The 16,965-nt window shown below is 39.3% G+C and overlaps 1 protein-coding gene across 1 annotated transcript in view; it reads left to right on the top strand.

The window, feature by feature from the left end:
* MYLK (myosin light chain kinase) overlaps positions 1-16,965 on the top strand; it is a 224,807-nt gene that overhangs the window by 59,155 nt on the left and 148,687 nt on the right. Inside the window, 1 exon segment of the mRNA XM_061469756.1 lies at positions 6,157-6,314. Within this exon segment, the coding sequence (XP_061325740.1) occupies positions 6,157-6,314 (158 nt within the window).

The raw sequence follows: 16,965 nt of genomic DNA, 5'->3' as shown, positions 1-16,965 counted from the left end.
ATGGTCCCAGATGAAATTGTAATTTAGTTTGGAACGTGTTTTGCTGTCACTTTAGTGATCCTAAGCTTTAGCACAAATTGCAAGTTGACCTGTAATTCCCATCTGCGTGGGACAGTTCTGCAAATGCATATTGTGGAACTTATCCAGGGATTTTACATGCATGGTGTTGCCAAAATTTAAGCTTGCAAAATTTCTGGATCATGGACTTGTGTGTGAAGATTTGGCATCTGATCCTGTTCCTACTGCCATGTGTAATAGTCACTATCAAATTTTACTGGGAATTGGACATTTAGGGGTCTGGAGTGAAAACGTCTTGAAAACTCCTATAATGAAAGGGCTTTTCTAGAAACCAGGTATGCAGAGAACAAGTGAGAGGCTGATGGTCATTTATGGATGAGATGTCAGAGGAAGAAACCTTAGTTGAGTCAGGACTGATACAAAATCTCACTTTGTCCCATAGTGTCAGGACACATCTGGGGGCTCTGCTTGACCACAACACTTAGCAAGACCTATATATAGCAGAGTACGGGCACAAGAAGATCTGAACATCATGAAAAAATGATTTGTGGACAGTACCCCATTGTTTCGTTAGAAAAATTAAAGAGCTATTTCTCTTGTATTAATAGCATGTCCAGTTCAAATTTGTCCTACTTGCAACAGTATAATCTTGTTGCTATTCCTTTACCAGAAGCCAATATCTCTTATAATTTCTGAGTCTGAAGGATAAACTACCTGGAATAATGTGACTATGATTGGTGGGGTTAGTAGTCCCTCGCTTCCTGTTCTCTTCTTGTCTGCTAAATCTACAGATGACTTCATCACCTCTGCTGATCCTTTATTGTTCTCCCCACATGCTGCTTCTTGGATAACAGTAGCTGACAGGAGGCAAGATACTTACTTGTTTGATCTTGTAGGGCAAGATTGAAAAGATGGCCACGAGTCATTAGGGCTGCAAAAATCCATTTCTGTAGCTCTGTGGAGAATGTGTTCAGCTACAAATTTGTATAGAAGTATGTTAACTGCTTGTGAGTGCTTGTGGTAAAGAAAGAAGCTGTAGGAAAGAAAATAAGGCATGTGAAAAAGGGAAGCTGTCAAGCAGGTTTAGCAATCAAAGAAACTTTTTAAGTACTGAAGGTTTTGAAGCAAAATGGATAATATTTAGTGCCTAGGGAAACTGTGATGAATTCAGGGATCTCTGTAAGAGAATAAATTTTACCTAATGCTTTAAAATGTGTGCTCTTTGAAAACACCCCCTTCTCTCCCCCGGATGTTTTATTAAAAATGAAAGCTATAATGAGATGCAGCTTCCTGTAAGCTCATGATGATTTTGTGCTTTTTGTTAGTTGTTCTGTTTGTGTGGTCCTATTACTGTAGCCTGACTTCCACCGTCTAATGTAGTTTATCCCCACTGCACTTTTTTGTGGTAAGGAAGAATAATAATCCCCATTTACAAATGGGGAGCCATGGCAAAGAGAGGCTTAGTACCTTGCCTGAAGTCATGAAGGCAGCCCAGTTAAGGAGCAAGGAATTCAACCAGGACTTCTAAACAGCAGGCAAATGCTCCAGCCCCTGGGCTGTCTGTCCTGTTTCTCCTATGTTTAAAAGAGCTCAAAAGGTTCTATCCAGAATCCAGAGATGGTTCAGAGGTTATTGAAAGCAGTCTGCTTAAAATGACAGAATAGCTGGACTAGGTAAAAATGTGCCACTTAGGTGCAGAGTTGCAGTATTACTGAGTCAAGCAAAGGTTTTTTCAGCTGGCAGCTCTGGTTTCCTCTCAATTGTGTGAGCTTGCTCTCACATACGGAGACACATGCTCTCTCTGCAACTCAATTCTGCCTCGGAGGAAGGACTTGTTAATAGGAAATTAGTATAATTAAATGGTTATGTAGGAAGCTGGTGGTAAGTATTTACTTACATAAAATAAGTGGAGGAGAAAAAACTGTGAGGTGGATTTCTTAGTCTTTGCTTTTTAGGTTTATTTTTGTGAGGAGAGTATTGAGTGACAGAGATTTGTTCTCAGTAGAAAATGCTTGAGAAGCATTAGTCTGCTTTGGTATTAGAAAGATTAGAGGGCACACTGTGAGAATTTGTAAGGATTTATGTGCTTTTTAGAAAGGATTAAGAATAAAAAAAGTCCAGATTAGAAATGCTGTCTAACCACATCACTACCCTGCATGCCAACATTTGCATGGTGGTTTGCTTTTATGTTTAATGCCACAGTGTTTGTATTACAACTTCAGTTACTGTTGGTTTTGTTTAAGGACCATGGGTCTAGGTGCACACAGCGTGTGAAATTGAATGGTATGAGTTCATGTAGCATTCTTGAAATCTTACTCAGCAGCAAGTCTGACATACCTAAGAAAAAGATTTTAGGGATAGGCTCATTCTAAAAAGTTGCTTAAATAAAACAAAACAAAACAATTCAGGTACATTCCATTACTTTTAAGTGTCTGCTTTCTCCTTTTTTACCAAATGTTAAGCTTGGACAAGATTTGTTCTCTGGGACAATTATTTCTTTAAAATATTTGGATGTGGTGCTTCCAGAGTAACTTCAGACTGCACAACATGGAATTATTTATTTGTTTAGGAACATAACTGATAAACATCCTCTAGGCTGAAAAATATACTTCCTAATTATTTACTAGAATCATCTTCAGCACACATAGCTAATTAAAGTCAGATTACTAAATGGGGGAGCTTGTGTTGCTAGAAAACTGCTTGTGCTGATTTGAACTAATATTAATTTGTAAATTCAATCCCATTTAGACATTCTATTTAGAAAAACAACTCTGTGAAAGATGTACCTATGGAACAGACTAGCTATTTGGTTTGTACTTTAGTGTCTCAACCATCAATTTGTTGACAGGTTTTGGCATTTTACCAACATGAAACAGAAGTGGAACCTGACCTGTAAGAGGGGCTTGGTCATTACGAATATGTTTTTCTATCTCCCCATTCCCTTTTTCTTTTTTTTTAATTTTTACAAAATTTATATTATTTTTTCTTTTTTCCTCTTATTCTTCCTCTTCCCCATTTTTTTCTTGTTTCTTGTTTCCTGTTTCCCATTTTTCTTTTTTCTCTTTTCCTTTTCCCATTTTTTTTCTCCCTTTTTTCCTTTAATCTTTTCTTTCTTTTCTTTTTTCCATTTATCTTTCTTCCCCCTTCTCCCTCCTCTCTTTTCTTTGTCTTTCTTCTCCCCTCCCATTTCCCCTCTTCCCTCCACAGCCACAGGACTTTTCATTCAATGCTCTCTAGATATACCTGAGCCTAGTGATTCTTGGAGGATGAGTGTATGTTGAGCAGTGTCTTCTCTAGGCATGTGCCGGTGGCTCTGTTTCAGGTAATTGGTGAATTTGGTCTTGTAGCATCCTGAGTGTGGAGATTTCTGTGGGTAAGCAGGTGTTATGCCAAGTATGTTCCTTAAAGTCACCGTGCAGAAGCAGTGCATTGTCCCTAAGCACAGACGCTTGAGGATTTTGTCCCTACAGAATATTCCTGTGAGCATCTGTAGAGTTATATTTAGTTTTCTCTTGTTGTTTCAGCCACTGTAATGGCAGTGACCAAAACTGAGTTCCATTTGCATGGGTGAATATCAAGTTTGAATTGGATTCTGGATGTCAGTTGTTTTGTTTATAATTTTACTACTCTTACAGTATTCTTTTTAAAACAAAATTTAGGTGGTATGTACTTTTTTTGATGTTGTTTTGGTTTTGTAAATTCTTTGTAAAGTTGATACTGATGTATGTGGAAGGACAGGTTTTGTCACTGGCTTCTTATGGAATCAAATGCATTACAATGTCTTCAGACTGAAGAAAATTTTCTTAGTACCTGTACTTATACCTGGTGTATTATTGTCACTACTGTTGGTCTGAAGAATTTATTGTTGGTTTGTATTGGCAGACTGAATTGTTAGTTAAAAGTTTCATAGCTAGAGAGACATTGCAGATTTTGGCATTTATAGGCTATGGAAACATGTACCTTAGTACAGGAGAGCATTGTGTGGGTAATCCGTCGTTATCTCAACCCTTCATGACCCACGCTGGGTGCCAAAAAGAACTGTCATGGTTTAAGCCCAGCCAGCAACCCAGAACCACGCAGCTGCTCGCTCACTCTCCCCTACCTCTCTTCCCCCGCTCCCAGAGGAATGAGGAGAAGAATCGAAAGAATGCAACTCCCACAGGTTGAGAAAAGAACAGTCCAGTAACTAAGGTATAACACAAATCACTACTGCTACCACCAATAATAATAATGATAAGGGAAATAACAAGGGGAGAGAATACAACTGCTCACCACTTGCCGATTGATACCCAGCCCGACCCAAGCTGTGATCTAGCCCTCCAGTTCATATAGTGGGCATGATGTGCTGTGGTATGGAATACCTCCTTGGTCAGTTTGGGTCAGGTGTCCTGTCTCTGCTTCCTCCCGGCTTCCCCTCCTCCCTGGCAGAGCATGAGGCTCACAAAGTCCTTGGTCAGAGTAAACATTACTGAGCAACAACTAAAACCATTGGTGTTATCATGGCTGTTCCCAGGCTGAAAGTCAAAAACACAGCACTGCACTGGCTACTAAGAAGGAGAAAAATGGCTGCTACTGCTGAACCCAGGACAGAAATAAAACTGTCAATTGAGTAGCTAGTTAAGCATGTCAAAAAGTGAAGATGATCTGTGAAAAACAAAAATTCAAGGAAGCACTTTAAGAATGAGGACAGAAAAAAAGAAAATTAGAAATTAACCCTAAAATGGGATTTAGGCTAATTTAGAATTGGCAAACAGATACAAAATTATCAATGTTACATGCTAAAAGTGACAAAAGATCACACGATATTTATGCCAGTTTGAGATTTGAAAAATGTTTGTTGTTGATGTGCAAAGAAAAATTAAGTTTAGAACTATGCTAGGAAATACAGACTCAGTAAGCATCAGCTTACAGCTATGTCATTGATTTAAGTTCTGCTGGGATAAACTACAGTTTTAGCTGAGTGGAGAACTGAATTTGGAGGCTTCCTTAATGAGCAAACAGTTAATTGACAGTTAACAGTTGTTATTTGCAGTGACGATAGCTGTGTGCATACAGAATGTAACTGGTATCTTGGAAGGATTTGCCTTCTAAACCATAGTTTAATTGATTTTTTTTTTCTTGTACAAATTGAAGTTTCACTGTTTACTCAAGTATTATTTATTTTAACCAGATGAATAAATACAGAGTCTACCATGGATTGGTGTGTATGGCAGAGGGTTATGACTGAAAACTCAGTGTTCTTCATTGGTACAACATGACTTAGTGATGGTTGAAGCCATTTCTTAGGTTCTTTTCTTTGTCAGACTTGTCTATTAAATAGACATTTTACAGTGGGTCTTCTAATATATGTAGATGATTTAAGGAATTAGTGTTAGGGTCAGCTACTACTTTCTTCACCAGAAAATCTGAGATTTTGCTTTTTGAAAATACAATAATGTTTTCCTGGGGAAACATAAAACGTGTAGCGGAAGAATCACCTCTGAAGGGGAGATATGTGTAATTAGGTCTCTGTGCTATTTTACGGGTCTATGTGCTGTAAAAGGATTTGCAGTAGAGACTTGAAATTTCTGCAAAAGTATTTGTTATGTACTAGAAGTGCTTTGGAGTGAGAGATCCAGATATTTCTTAAGATCTTGAAAGCATGGCATGAAAAATAAGATTTTCCACATTCCCACTTGCAACTTAAATCCAGTGCAAACAGAGGTCTCTTTATTTCATAAGTACTTGTGTAATGCTGGCTCTGCTTTTGCGACTTACTGATTTTGGTGTATTTGAAGCCAGGAAAATCAAAGTCACATTGTGAAAATATCCTCCTGAAATATGTTATTACCTTTCAGTACAATTGTAAAGGATGACTTTATGGTTAAGGCTCTGGTCCGGGACTTGAAAGTTCGAACTGAGTTCAGCTGAAGGCTGTGACCCTGATGGCAGCTGCAGGCACACCAGGCATTCTTCCTTGGTCTTAGTTCTCCACCCAGAAGATAGCACTTGTCACCTTATGCCAAAGGCTCATATTATGTGTACAAATATAGTGAACATACAGAACAATCTGCTCCTGATCTGTTTCTTAGCTGTTACTGTAATGTAAGTAACTATTCCTCATAACTTCTATATTACCTCTTTTTTTCTCTTTTACAGTCCACATGATGGGGGATGTGAAACTGGTGACATCTACTAGAGTCTCCAAAACCTCTCTGACACTCAGTCCCCCTGTTCCTGTTGAAGCACCTGCATTTACTCTTCCTCCTCGGAATATCCGAGTGCAGCTGGGAGCCACTGCAAGATTTGAGGGGAAGGTAAGAAACAGAGATGATGGAGCACTTCTCCATTTATTTTTGCTATTTCTTAAAGGTGCCTCGTAGGCTGCAAAGTTAATGAAGTTACCTCTGCAATACAGAACCTTTATTCAAACAGAATGCACCAGTCATTACCCTTCTGAGGAGGCAGGAGCATTACAGGACTGTTTCTGAAAGAAGAGTGCTGCAAAACCTGAGCATGTGCTAAGTGTAACCTAATTGAGTATGCCAGGCACTGAGCTTAGTATCAGTGAAAAACTGCTTCAAGAGCTGTCTCTAATCAGAGAGTACCTATTCTCCCTGCATATTCACCTGCCTGCATCTCAGATCTACCTGCTCAGGAATCTTCCTGTGTAACACAAATCTAACCCAGCTATGGCATGTTCTTCCTTGTAGTCAAGCTGGGAATCTGTAGAGAATTTTCAGAGGAAAGATTGATCTGTTCAAGGAAACTTGTTAACCCAAAGGATTTTAAAGGGTATGTAATGTAGTGTATTGTGGATTCCAGGTTCTCCCAATCATACTTGAGACACTGAATTGTGTTTACTGGCATCCATATTTCTTTCATGCTTCAATTTTGGTATGATCCCTTCCTTGTTCTAGCTATCTTCCTTTCTCCACCCTTGACCCAAGTCTTTTTCCTGGAGCTGCTGGTTTTCTTTCTCAGCCCTTTCAGCTTCTTCCTGTCCACGTAATGCTCTCGCTGTATGCTGACAGTTATATCACCAAACTGACTGCACTTTTAATCTTTTGAAGTGGTGGGACTTGTCTGACAGAGGCAGGAAGCTGCAAATTTACTGTAACAATAGTAAGGGCTAGAAGGAATTTGGGAAATTCATAACTTCTGAAACTCAAACAGAGGGTTCGTAGAGGGCATCTGATATTTGTAATATTTGTTTACACAAGAGCAGGCCAGGAGCTGCTCAGACAACCAATTTTTAGAGTATATACATTTTTAAGGGTAAACTTGGAAGTAGTTCCTGGATTTGACTTTTTTTGAAGAAAACTTGGCATTTTTCATAAATAGCAGTTAGAATCATAGAAAGGACAGGGTTGGAAAGAACCTGAAGATAATCTAGTTCCAACTCCCCTGCCATGGGCAGGGATGTCTCGCACTCGACCATGTCGCCCAAGACTCTGTCCAACCTGGGCTTGAACACTGCCAGGAATGAGGCATTTACATCTTCCTTGGGCAACCTGTTGCAGAGCCTCACCACCCTCACAGTAGAAAACTTCTTCCTTATATCTAACCTGAACTTCCTCTATTCAAGTTTTATCCCATTACTCCATGTCCTATTGCTACAGTCCCTAATGAAGAGTCCCTCTCCAGCATCCTTGTAGGCACCCTTCAGATACCAGATGTCAGGTCACCACACAGCCTTTTTTTTCTCCAGGCTCAACAGCCCCAACTTCCTCAGCCTGTCTTAATACGGGAGGTGCTCCAGTCCCCTGATCATCCTCGTGGCCCTCCTCTGGACTTGTTCGAACAGTTCCACGTCCTTTTTATGTTGAGGACACCAGAACTGCACACAATACTCCATGTGAGGTCTCACGAGAGCAGAGCAGAGGGGCAGGATCACCTCCTTGGACCTGCTGGTCACGCTCCTTTTGATGCAGCCCAGGATACAGTTTGCTTTCTGGACTGCGAGTGCACACTGAAGCCGGCTCATGTTCATTTTCTCATCAACCAACACCCCCAAGTCCTTCTCCGCAGGGCTGCTCTGAATCTCTTCTTTGCCCTGACCCAGGTATAGGACCTTGCACTTGGCTTGGTTGAACTTCATGAGGCTGGCATTGGCCCACCTCTCAAGCATGTCAAGGTCCCTCTGGATGGCATTCCTTCCCTCCAGCATTATCAACCAAACCACACAGCCAGTGTGATTTTAAGGCACCAGTCTGAAACCCTCCATCTGTATGACACTGGCCAGGCTCAGTGAGCATTCCCTCTCATACTGTTTTTATCCTTTCCCCCCATTCTCTTTATTTCGCCCTGCTTTTTTTCAGACACAGTGAAAAATGGCAACATGTTGCTGCTTGAGGCACGTGACGCTTATGTACAATACTGTTCTAAGGAACTCTGGTTCCTCCAGACACCACTGCAACTGGCAGTAAAAATACAGAGAGATCAAAGTTGAAGCATGTGATGTTGCTATGATTTGTTTTTGCATTTCTCATGTTTCCTAATTCAAAGCTCAAGTGGGGTATTTCCCATTTTAAGTGCCTTCTGCAGACCTTTATTAGTCAAATGGAAGCAACTGTAATGACCAACAAGCTAGAGTGCCATCAGTGCTTTGCATTTTTTCAAGATTTGGTTTTAATTTTTCAGGGATACCTCTCCCCTTTTTCTGGTTGGTTTGGAGGCTGCAAGGGTAAAGTCTGAGGTTTGCGGTCTTTTTAGTAGCTTGGAAAAAATAAGCAAATTCAGTACTAAGTAAACTGACAGGCTTAAGTTCATTGGAGGAACAAAGCTTTGATTGAAGTCCTGGGTTGAACCTACTTGATGAAAATCTAAATTCTAGTTCTGGTATATGAGCATGATTGAAGTCTTTCATTTTCCATCCCAAAATATGGATGATAATATACTAGTTGCATGCATGTCATATAGCTGAACTAAACTTTTAATGCTCAAAGTGGTTTCGCAAATGCCAAATATTAGAGCACAACTGCTGAAATACATGTGAGATCTGCAATTACTTTGTAGCAAGTAGCCTGCCTTAACAGTTTGGCAAACCAAGATGATGCAATTACAGACGTTGCCTTTGGCACTTCAGCCTCTTGCTATGCATGGAGCATTGCCTGTGTTTTGCTCAGTCCAGTTTGCTGCCCTGGAGGAGTTTTGTTTTACCTCTCTCAGGTAACAGGGGTATGAAGAAATATGTAACAGCTGAAGAGATAAACAGAGAATCTTCATTGTTGTGAATTAGTTCCAAAGTTCCTGGAATCCATCCTAGCTGGAGGCCCAGATAAAAACTTGCAATTATTTTAGTTTTTTTTTCTTTTGGAGGGAACAAGCTACATTGAAATAATTGGACATAGAGAGTAATAGAGCACATCGTGTTCTCATTGTCTTATGCAGGAAATACTAGGTTAGTAATCACAATACAAACTATTAAAATTGAGGGTATGATCTGTTTATAATGTAAGACGGTGGGTGAGATTGTGTTTGGTTCTGTTGTTTTTAACTGGTAGGTTCAAATTAGTATTTTGTTTGTGCTCTTAGTCTAACAGTGTGGGCAGGATGAGGGGGAGCACAACAGTACGATTTGCAAGGATACTGTCACTTAAAGCTGCAGCAGCCTGCACAGCTTATGTCATCTGCGTCCATCTTCAGCTGGTTAGTGCAATGTTGCTTCTTGTGTTGCTTTAATGATCCAGAGTCTCAGAAGGATAATATATCTGTTCAGAAGGACAATCTTAATGAAAAAAAAATCATTAAGACTTAGTAATAAGAGTAGCTGCTGAACATACTTGGGATTTTCTATCCTGGAAGAGAGGCTACAGATGTTATGATGGGTTGTCGCTGATACTCTGCTTCATCACATAGTACAAATATTAAACTAGACTTGGGCTAAAGAAAAGGAAAAAGTTTTTAAAATGGCTAGACAGGAGATTTTCTTCAAAGAGTTCCTCTGCAGTGGAATTTATCTTATCAGAAAGAACAAATATTTTGAGAAACTAAGACAGGATATAAAGCTGATATTTTGATGATCCTGTACACTCATTAAGTGACCAAGGAAGAGAGGGCCCCAGGGTCAAACTTGTTGCTTTTCTTTCCAGTGGCACATAAGATAACGTGTGTGAAATAGCAGTTCAAGATCAAGGAGAGTGCAGAAATTGAGAAACAGCCCATAAACATTAAAAACTAGAGAAAGGAACTGGAGTTGCCATTAACACGAGTGAGTTTATTTTTTTCTGTTGCTCCTACTGCCGCCCTGGTTTTCTTACTAAAATCTCAGCAAGTTTACCTATATCTGACTGCAGATCCAGTTTTCCAATGTGACCTCAGAATAAAAGGTTAGCTCATTATCTTTCAGGTGTATGAGCACGATTTTGGCCTGGAACACTGACTGAGGAGTGGAAGCACTTAGTAAGGCAAAGGCTAGGTTACTTTCCCTACATGCTCCCCAAACATCTCCTGCATGGATGTGTGAGCTGTTCATCTATCAGTTGCTGATGTGATTCTTCAGGAAACCATCCCAGATTTTTATGAAATTGCATTGCAGGTTCCCAGCTTGGAGGAATTGACTGATAAACTGTCCTTCAATTGCACATCAAGTGTGACGTGAACAGCTCAGGGTAATAATCTGCTGCCTTGTGCTAAGGCATTGTAGCTTGTCCATCACAGCCTTTAACATACTCTTGGAAAACAAGAGCAAGCCAAAATATTACCAGGCTTCGTTTTAAGCTATTTCTTTCTGTTATATTAATCACTGGAATATTTATCAGGGCTTTGCAACATGAAATTTTGTTTTCATATCATTATCTGAACATCACTGGGTGTTATAATGCTGAATGGCATGCTAATCAAGGAGATTCCTTTCTTTGTAGCAAATATCATGGGGATTTCTGTGGCAAGTGTCGCATGAGAGGAAGGGAAATCCTTTTCAGCTCTAGCACCTGAGTAAGCATCTGTAAATTATCAGGCAGGTAGTATTTTGTTGCTGATAACATTTGATCAATACATAATCCAAGAATTGTATCCTATCAGTTTTTTTCAGACTTTGGCTATTCCTAAATTTCACTTTCTGAAACTGCAGTATACTTTAATTACAACGTGGAGCATATTGCATACTGACCAATAAGTACAAGATCATTAGCCATATATCTGGTTTAAAATGTAAGTTTATTCAGTCTCACTCACTCTCCAAAACTCAGCTGCAAAAGTTCAAAACATTACGGTAGGCAAGTATGAATGCAAATATTGTGATTTTCCGTACAAGCAAATGAAATAAAGCTTTCCAATATTTCCAAGTATTTTGCTAGCTTTTGTACCTTTCCTGAGGATGGCATGATTTTTCAGTGGAATTTGCAAATCTGCACGAGTTTTTTTTTTCTTGTGATGGGCAGAGGATGGCCACAGATTTCAACAACTTTGAGTGGTTTTGTGCCTATCTGATTTCTAAGTATCCTGCTTACTGGTCTTTCAGAGACTACAGGCTCAATGAATTGAGACTGAAGCCTATATTTGTCTCAGTCTCCATCCTTTTTGAGAAGACCTCCTCCTTTGCATTTAGAAATTTGACAACTTTATCCAGCTCTGAGTTTCTACTTCAACTGTCTCAAGGGGAAGACAGGTCTCCACTGTAGAACCTAGCAGTAATTTTAACATTTAAATTTAACATTTTAAATGTTGACCTGACTCCATTTCACAGCTACCTATGCCCACAGCTTAGTACTGCGCCCAGCCTGAATTGCCCCATCCTACTGTTAAGGCCCAGGTTCAGCTTTTGCGGGGGTTTGTGATCATTGCCATGTGTGTATTAAGATGGCAAGATAAGCCTCTGGTTTCCTTTTTGTGTTTAGAAGCACTGAAAAGATTTCATGACTGTTTGAGGAAGTCTTAGAAAGGAGATTAGTTTTCTGTGGCAGAAAAAAAAAAATACCAGGATGCTGGTGGTGTGTGCTGGTGAATAAAGCAGCAGGATGGACTGCCGCGGGAGAGCTCTTGCTGTGACTGTCCACATAACGACTCAGTGAATGTCAATGTTGTCACCCAGGTTTCCCTAGTCCATGTTAACTTCTGTACTTCCAGGCATGGAGAGATTTAGTTAGATTTCTGCAGCAAGTTGATGGTGAAGCTTAGAACAAAAATTTAAAGATTTTTTTCTGTTCTATAGCCACTGAACTGCATTCTCTTGATCTTTCCCTCCCTGATTTAAGCTTTGGGTTCTGAGACCAATAAAATAGTCTTCAGCAGGGTTGTTGCTTATAAAAAAAAAAAAAGCCCCAAACAAGCATTTTTAATTGATAATTATGTGATTAGCTGCCCACACATGACTTTGTTGAACTTAAATAACAATAGACTCACTGCATCAAAAATATAACACGAACACTTGTGGTTCTTTATTGTAATGTCACTGAGTGTCAAGCAGTAAAAAATGTCAAGTTAAAGAATTATTGGTTTCCAACAAATCCTTCCCTGTCCAGAGTGATATTAACCTCTGCATTTTACTGTGGCAAGGAGTCAGCTTGCTTTGGCAGCACATACATAATTTTTAAGGGTAATATTGACAGTCATTAATTTTATGAACCTAAAGAATACTTGTGCTATAGCTCTGTTTGAAAGGAACAGCCAAATTTCATGTTACAGACCACAGACTGATTGCCTAAGGGTCAGGAAAGAATTTTTCTCCTTGGATAAAGCTTTTGCACAGTTGGCAACAGTGCAGTATGGGTTGTTTTTCTGCTTCATGTGAACCATCATATATGGTCCGTTGCCAGAACCAAGATATCAAACTATTAAATCTAGCCTGGTATTCTAATCCCAGGGAGATAGATTTCAGTTATTGATATGTAGTTCACAGTTTTAGTAGATGTTGGGGTACTTAGTTCAGTCTGCTGCCCGTTAAGTAGGTATGGTTCTGCTCTTCTCTTTCCATCTCCCTCTAGGTAAGTGATATGGGTGGTAAATTTTAAGGCAAGCCAGGTCAATGTCAAATCCTGCCCCTTTTTAATGTGCTTTCTGGTTGTCTTTCTACCATCTTGTTATTATAATACCATATCTGTATTTGTTCAAGTCAGTTAAGTCCAATGAGGTGCATTAGTTTGCCAACTTCAGGGCCGCTTTTGCTGCTGCTGGTTGCACAGGTACCCTTTGAAACATTGTGCCTGAGAAAATAAACTGAGATCAGGCAATGAGAAACAACAGGCAATGGGAAGATTGATGGTGATTCTACCATCTGTTCTGAAACAGGGGGGAGACCCATTTACGTGATACGTTAAGAGATAGAGTAGGGAAGTATTAAAAGAAGCATTGGAGGGAAACACTCCTACAGCATTTGTAAATCCTTTCAACTACCTATTAATGAAAAAACCTGAGATCTAACCAATTTGTCTTAGTGTGGCTGCTGTACCAGCTTTGTGTGGCAAAATCTTTGTTATCTTCCCTTTGATTTGCACTTGAAGCAGCCATTTCCAAGCTTTAGTCAGCAGGCACTCCACAAGTATGCCTTAACTATATTGTATGTCTAGATTTAAGATGGCAGGATATGAAATAAGAGAAACTCATATAATGACAGAGGATGATGACATGGCGCAAAATCCTTTGTTATTGGTATGAGATGTTTGCTGTTACAGTGGCTCAAAAGAGATTCAGTTTTAGACAAGGGCAACATGGGGAGTGCCTGATCTGCTGCGAAGGGGCTAAGGTAGGATTCAGTCAAAATTGCTTCCCCACACAGTGTCATCTACACCCAGAATTATTCAAAGACACTTCCTTCATTAACTGCTACAACGTGTTGACACCCATTTACCCTGTCTCGCATATGATATGTCATTTAGGAAAAACTGCAGGGGTGCAAGTTGCTGCTCAAGAAATTTGTAGGTTTTAGACAGGAGTGGTGGTCTGTGAGCTCCTGTCTGGGTCTCTTTAATTCATACATTCACTTTGTATCTCTCTCTTTCACCTATGCCCATCATAGATGTACTTGTGACTTTCCAGGTAGAAGTATTTAAGCATTCCTTGTGTATCCTGTGTGCAGTGTGTGTAATGATTCTCAAAACTGCTGGACTTAGAACACTGTCACATGCAACTGATCTGTGCATCCGTGGAGGCAACAGCCAAGATTTTTGGATGTTTGGCAGCAAAGTTTGGTCTGACCTTTTGCAGAGTTGCTCTGATCTGCCAGACACTCAGAAATCCTAGACAAGGCTGAATATCCTTAAATTCCACCCAGACAAAATTTCTAAGCAGGAAAGAGGCCATGACTGGGGAAGACTGGACATACAGTATCTCTATTCTCAGTTGCCATTTAACAGTGTTGATTTTTTTTGTATAATTAAGCCTGTTTTCAGTAACCCACTTATCCCAAACTGTGGAAGAAATGTGCTATTTGCTACTATCACATTTAATATTCTTTTTGCTTTCTATCTCCTTTCTTATCTTAATGGCTTATCTATAGCCAGTTGGGGTCAGGAGTTCTCTGCTCCTCTGTACAGTGGCAGAAAGATTGGCTCCCTATTCTTCATTGTTTTGGTACTAACTACTGCAATAAAATGAAAACATCAAACTATTTCTTTTTTTGATAATAATGGTGATAATAATAATAATGAGAGACAATTTTTAGAACACTTCAACTAACGTACATACTGAGCTAAAGAGAATCGTGTATTATTGTATGTATAGTATATACTCAAACCAGCATTGTTATAGCTGGAGCCAGACCATGCCTTTGTGCTGATCTTGGTCACCATTTTTATTTTTTTCTTTACTTTTTCTTCAGCATGTTTCCAATTATTTTGGATTTTGAGGTGGAAACAATTAAAATAACATGAGGAACCTGACCATAAAATTGTATGATTTAATTGCATCTACCTGCTCCTAGGTTGAGTTAGGGAAGCCAAGAAACTGTTGACTCTGAAAAGTTTACTGTAGTTATCTGTTTGTAATCATCCGTTGCTGTGATGTATCACTATAAAGCATGGTTTTGTGTTAGCTAAAGGAGTCAAGTGTGTTTGTTTAAGGATTTATCCATAGGGGTTGATTTCGAAGAAAATTTACCTCATAAGTAGTTCTGAGCTTGCTATTTTTCTATAGTCCTTAATAGAAAACAGAGAAAAAAATTCTTACATTATGCGTTGACAAATTTGCAGAAGAAAAGGAGATATAAAATACATTGTGGTGTAAAGGAGAGTAAGTCTTTCACTAAAGTAATGATAGAATAAATTCCATGACTAATCATAAAGTCCACCATTTAGGGATGATAAGATAAAAATGTCTGGAAAAGGAATAAAAGAAAATCTAGCTATTTCCCAAGAGAAAACCAGCTATTGTGTAAGTCAGGATTGAAGCGGTCAGTCTAATTCTTTTTATGTTTTTTTTGTTTGGTTTTTTGTTTGTTTGTTTTTGTCCCATGATGGTTAATCATGAATCTCTCAAATTTCAACAAAGTCTTATTAGATTCTTCAGTTCTGCTTTTAATTTGAAAAATATCATCATCCTTTCCAGGCTAATCTCCTTTGCTCTCTGGGCCAGTGCGTAAGTCTTTGTTGTGGTCAATTCAACTGGCAATAAAACTCAATGTGTAGCATTATTTATTATTTATTAAATGTTCCTATTACTGCATGAAACATGACTCCAATTTATCATTATGATGTTCTAAATTTGCTTTTTTGGGAAATTGTGCATTTGGCTCCCTTCACAGTCGTAACAGGTTTAGAAGTTAAAGAAGACCTAGTAACTGCAACCGTGTGTGCCATTAACTTTATTTTCCTTGTGCTGCAATAGTCTATAGTGGTGTGAGAGGGATGAAAAGGGGGAAGATCTATTTGTTATTTATTGGTTTGAGTTGTGGGTTGTTTTGTTTTTGGTTTTTTTTTAGGAAGTATGTCCCTAGCTGAAAAAACTTCAAATTTCCTTTTTTTTAGCTGAATCAAAAGGTAGAATACTTAGCATCAAACATGCATTCAGCTAACTGGTAATAATATATTTGCCTTTTTCCATCATAAACAAGGCTTAAACTTTACTGCAGCACCATGCCTTCATCTAGCTGATGAAATCACAAAGGTTAGGGAGGGGTTCAATGCCAGATGTAAGTATGAAAGCATGTAAGATACTGACATATGCATTTGACTGTTTATCAATATAACCCTGAGTGTTTGACCTAAATTACACTAAATGACACCAAATCATACTTTTTGGTATAATTCTGCTTTTCCCTTGTAGGAAAAGAAAGTAGTCATTAACAGACAGCAAGCATGATGCATTCAGAATCTTTGCAGAAGGCCACATGCAGAAAAGGTTTATAATCAAAACACATCATTACTCATTGAGGTTTTACTCAGTCCACACTCACTGTAGCACCTAAAGTCCAAAGCTAAAAATTTCTGCTTTTGACATGTTACTTGGTGCTGTTCAATTGTGGATATGGTATGAAGTCTGGAAACCTACTGGGCAAAACCAGGCAACATATTTTTTTTGCGTATGCAACTTCTGGACTCCCCAGCATATACACGCATGCTGAACAGAAAATAACATTGCTGTGAATCATGTACAATTCAACCCACTCACAAAGGAGAGAAACCAGTCTGTCTGATGGGGAGCAGCAAGGGCTGGCTGCTCCTCAATGGAAAGCAAGCCAGGAGCTGGGTGTGAGCTGTGCATGGGTTGTGCCATCACCATTGGGCTGCAGTCCCACAAGCTCTTAACACAGCAGGAAGTGCTATGTGTTCTGACAGGGTCTACTGATGGTTGCAAACATGGCGTGCAATAAAACAGGTTAAGGATCCAACCAGAAGGTACAGCCAGGAGCAAAAGCAGGCAAGGGCAGATTGTCCTTCCCTATATTCATCTTCTAATGCTCAGTCTGTAAGACATTATCACTAAGTAACTTGTGGTTACTGAATCGCTAGCAGGTGCCTAAAACAATATGTATTTCTGTGCCTAAGCTGCCAGAGTTCACTGTTTAGTGTTTTGGAATAAACCTGCCTTCAT

Source organism: Pezoporus flaviventris, unplaced genomic scaffold (assembly GCF_033815535.1).
Source record: "Pezoporus flaviventris isolate CSIRO_AGI_PZ_B2104156 unplaced genomic scaffold, CSIRO_AGI_Pfla_v1 ptg000001l, whole genome shotgun sequence".
Lineage (NCBI taxonomy): Eukaryota > Metazoa > Chordata > Aves > Psittaciformes > Psittacidae > Pezoporus > Pezoporus flaviventris.
The sequence above is the reverse complement of the archived record's forward strand: the minus strand, read 5'-3'. Positions and strand labels throughout refer to the sequence as shown.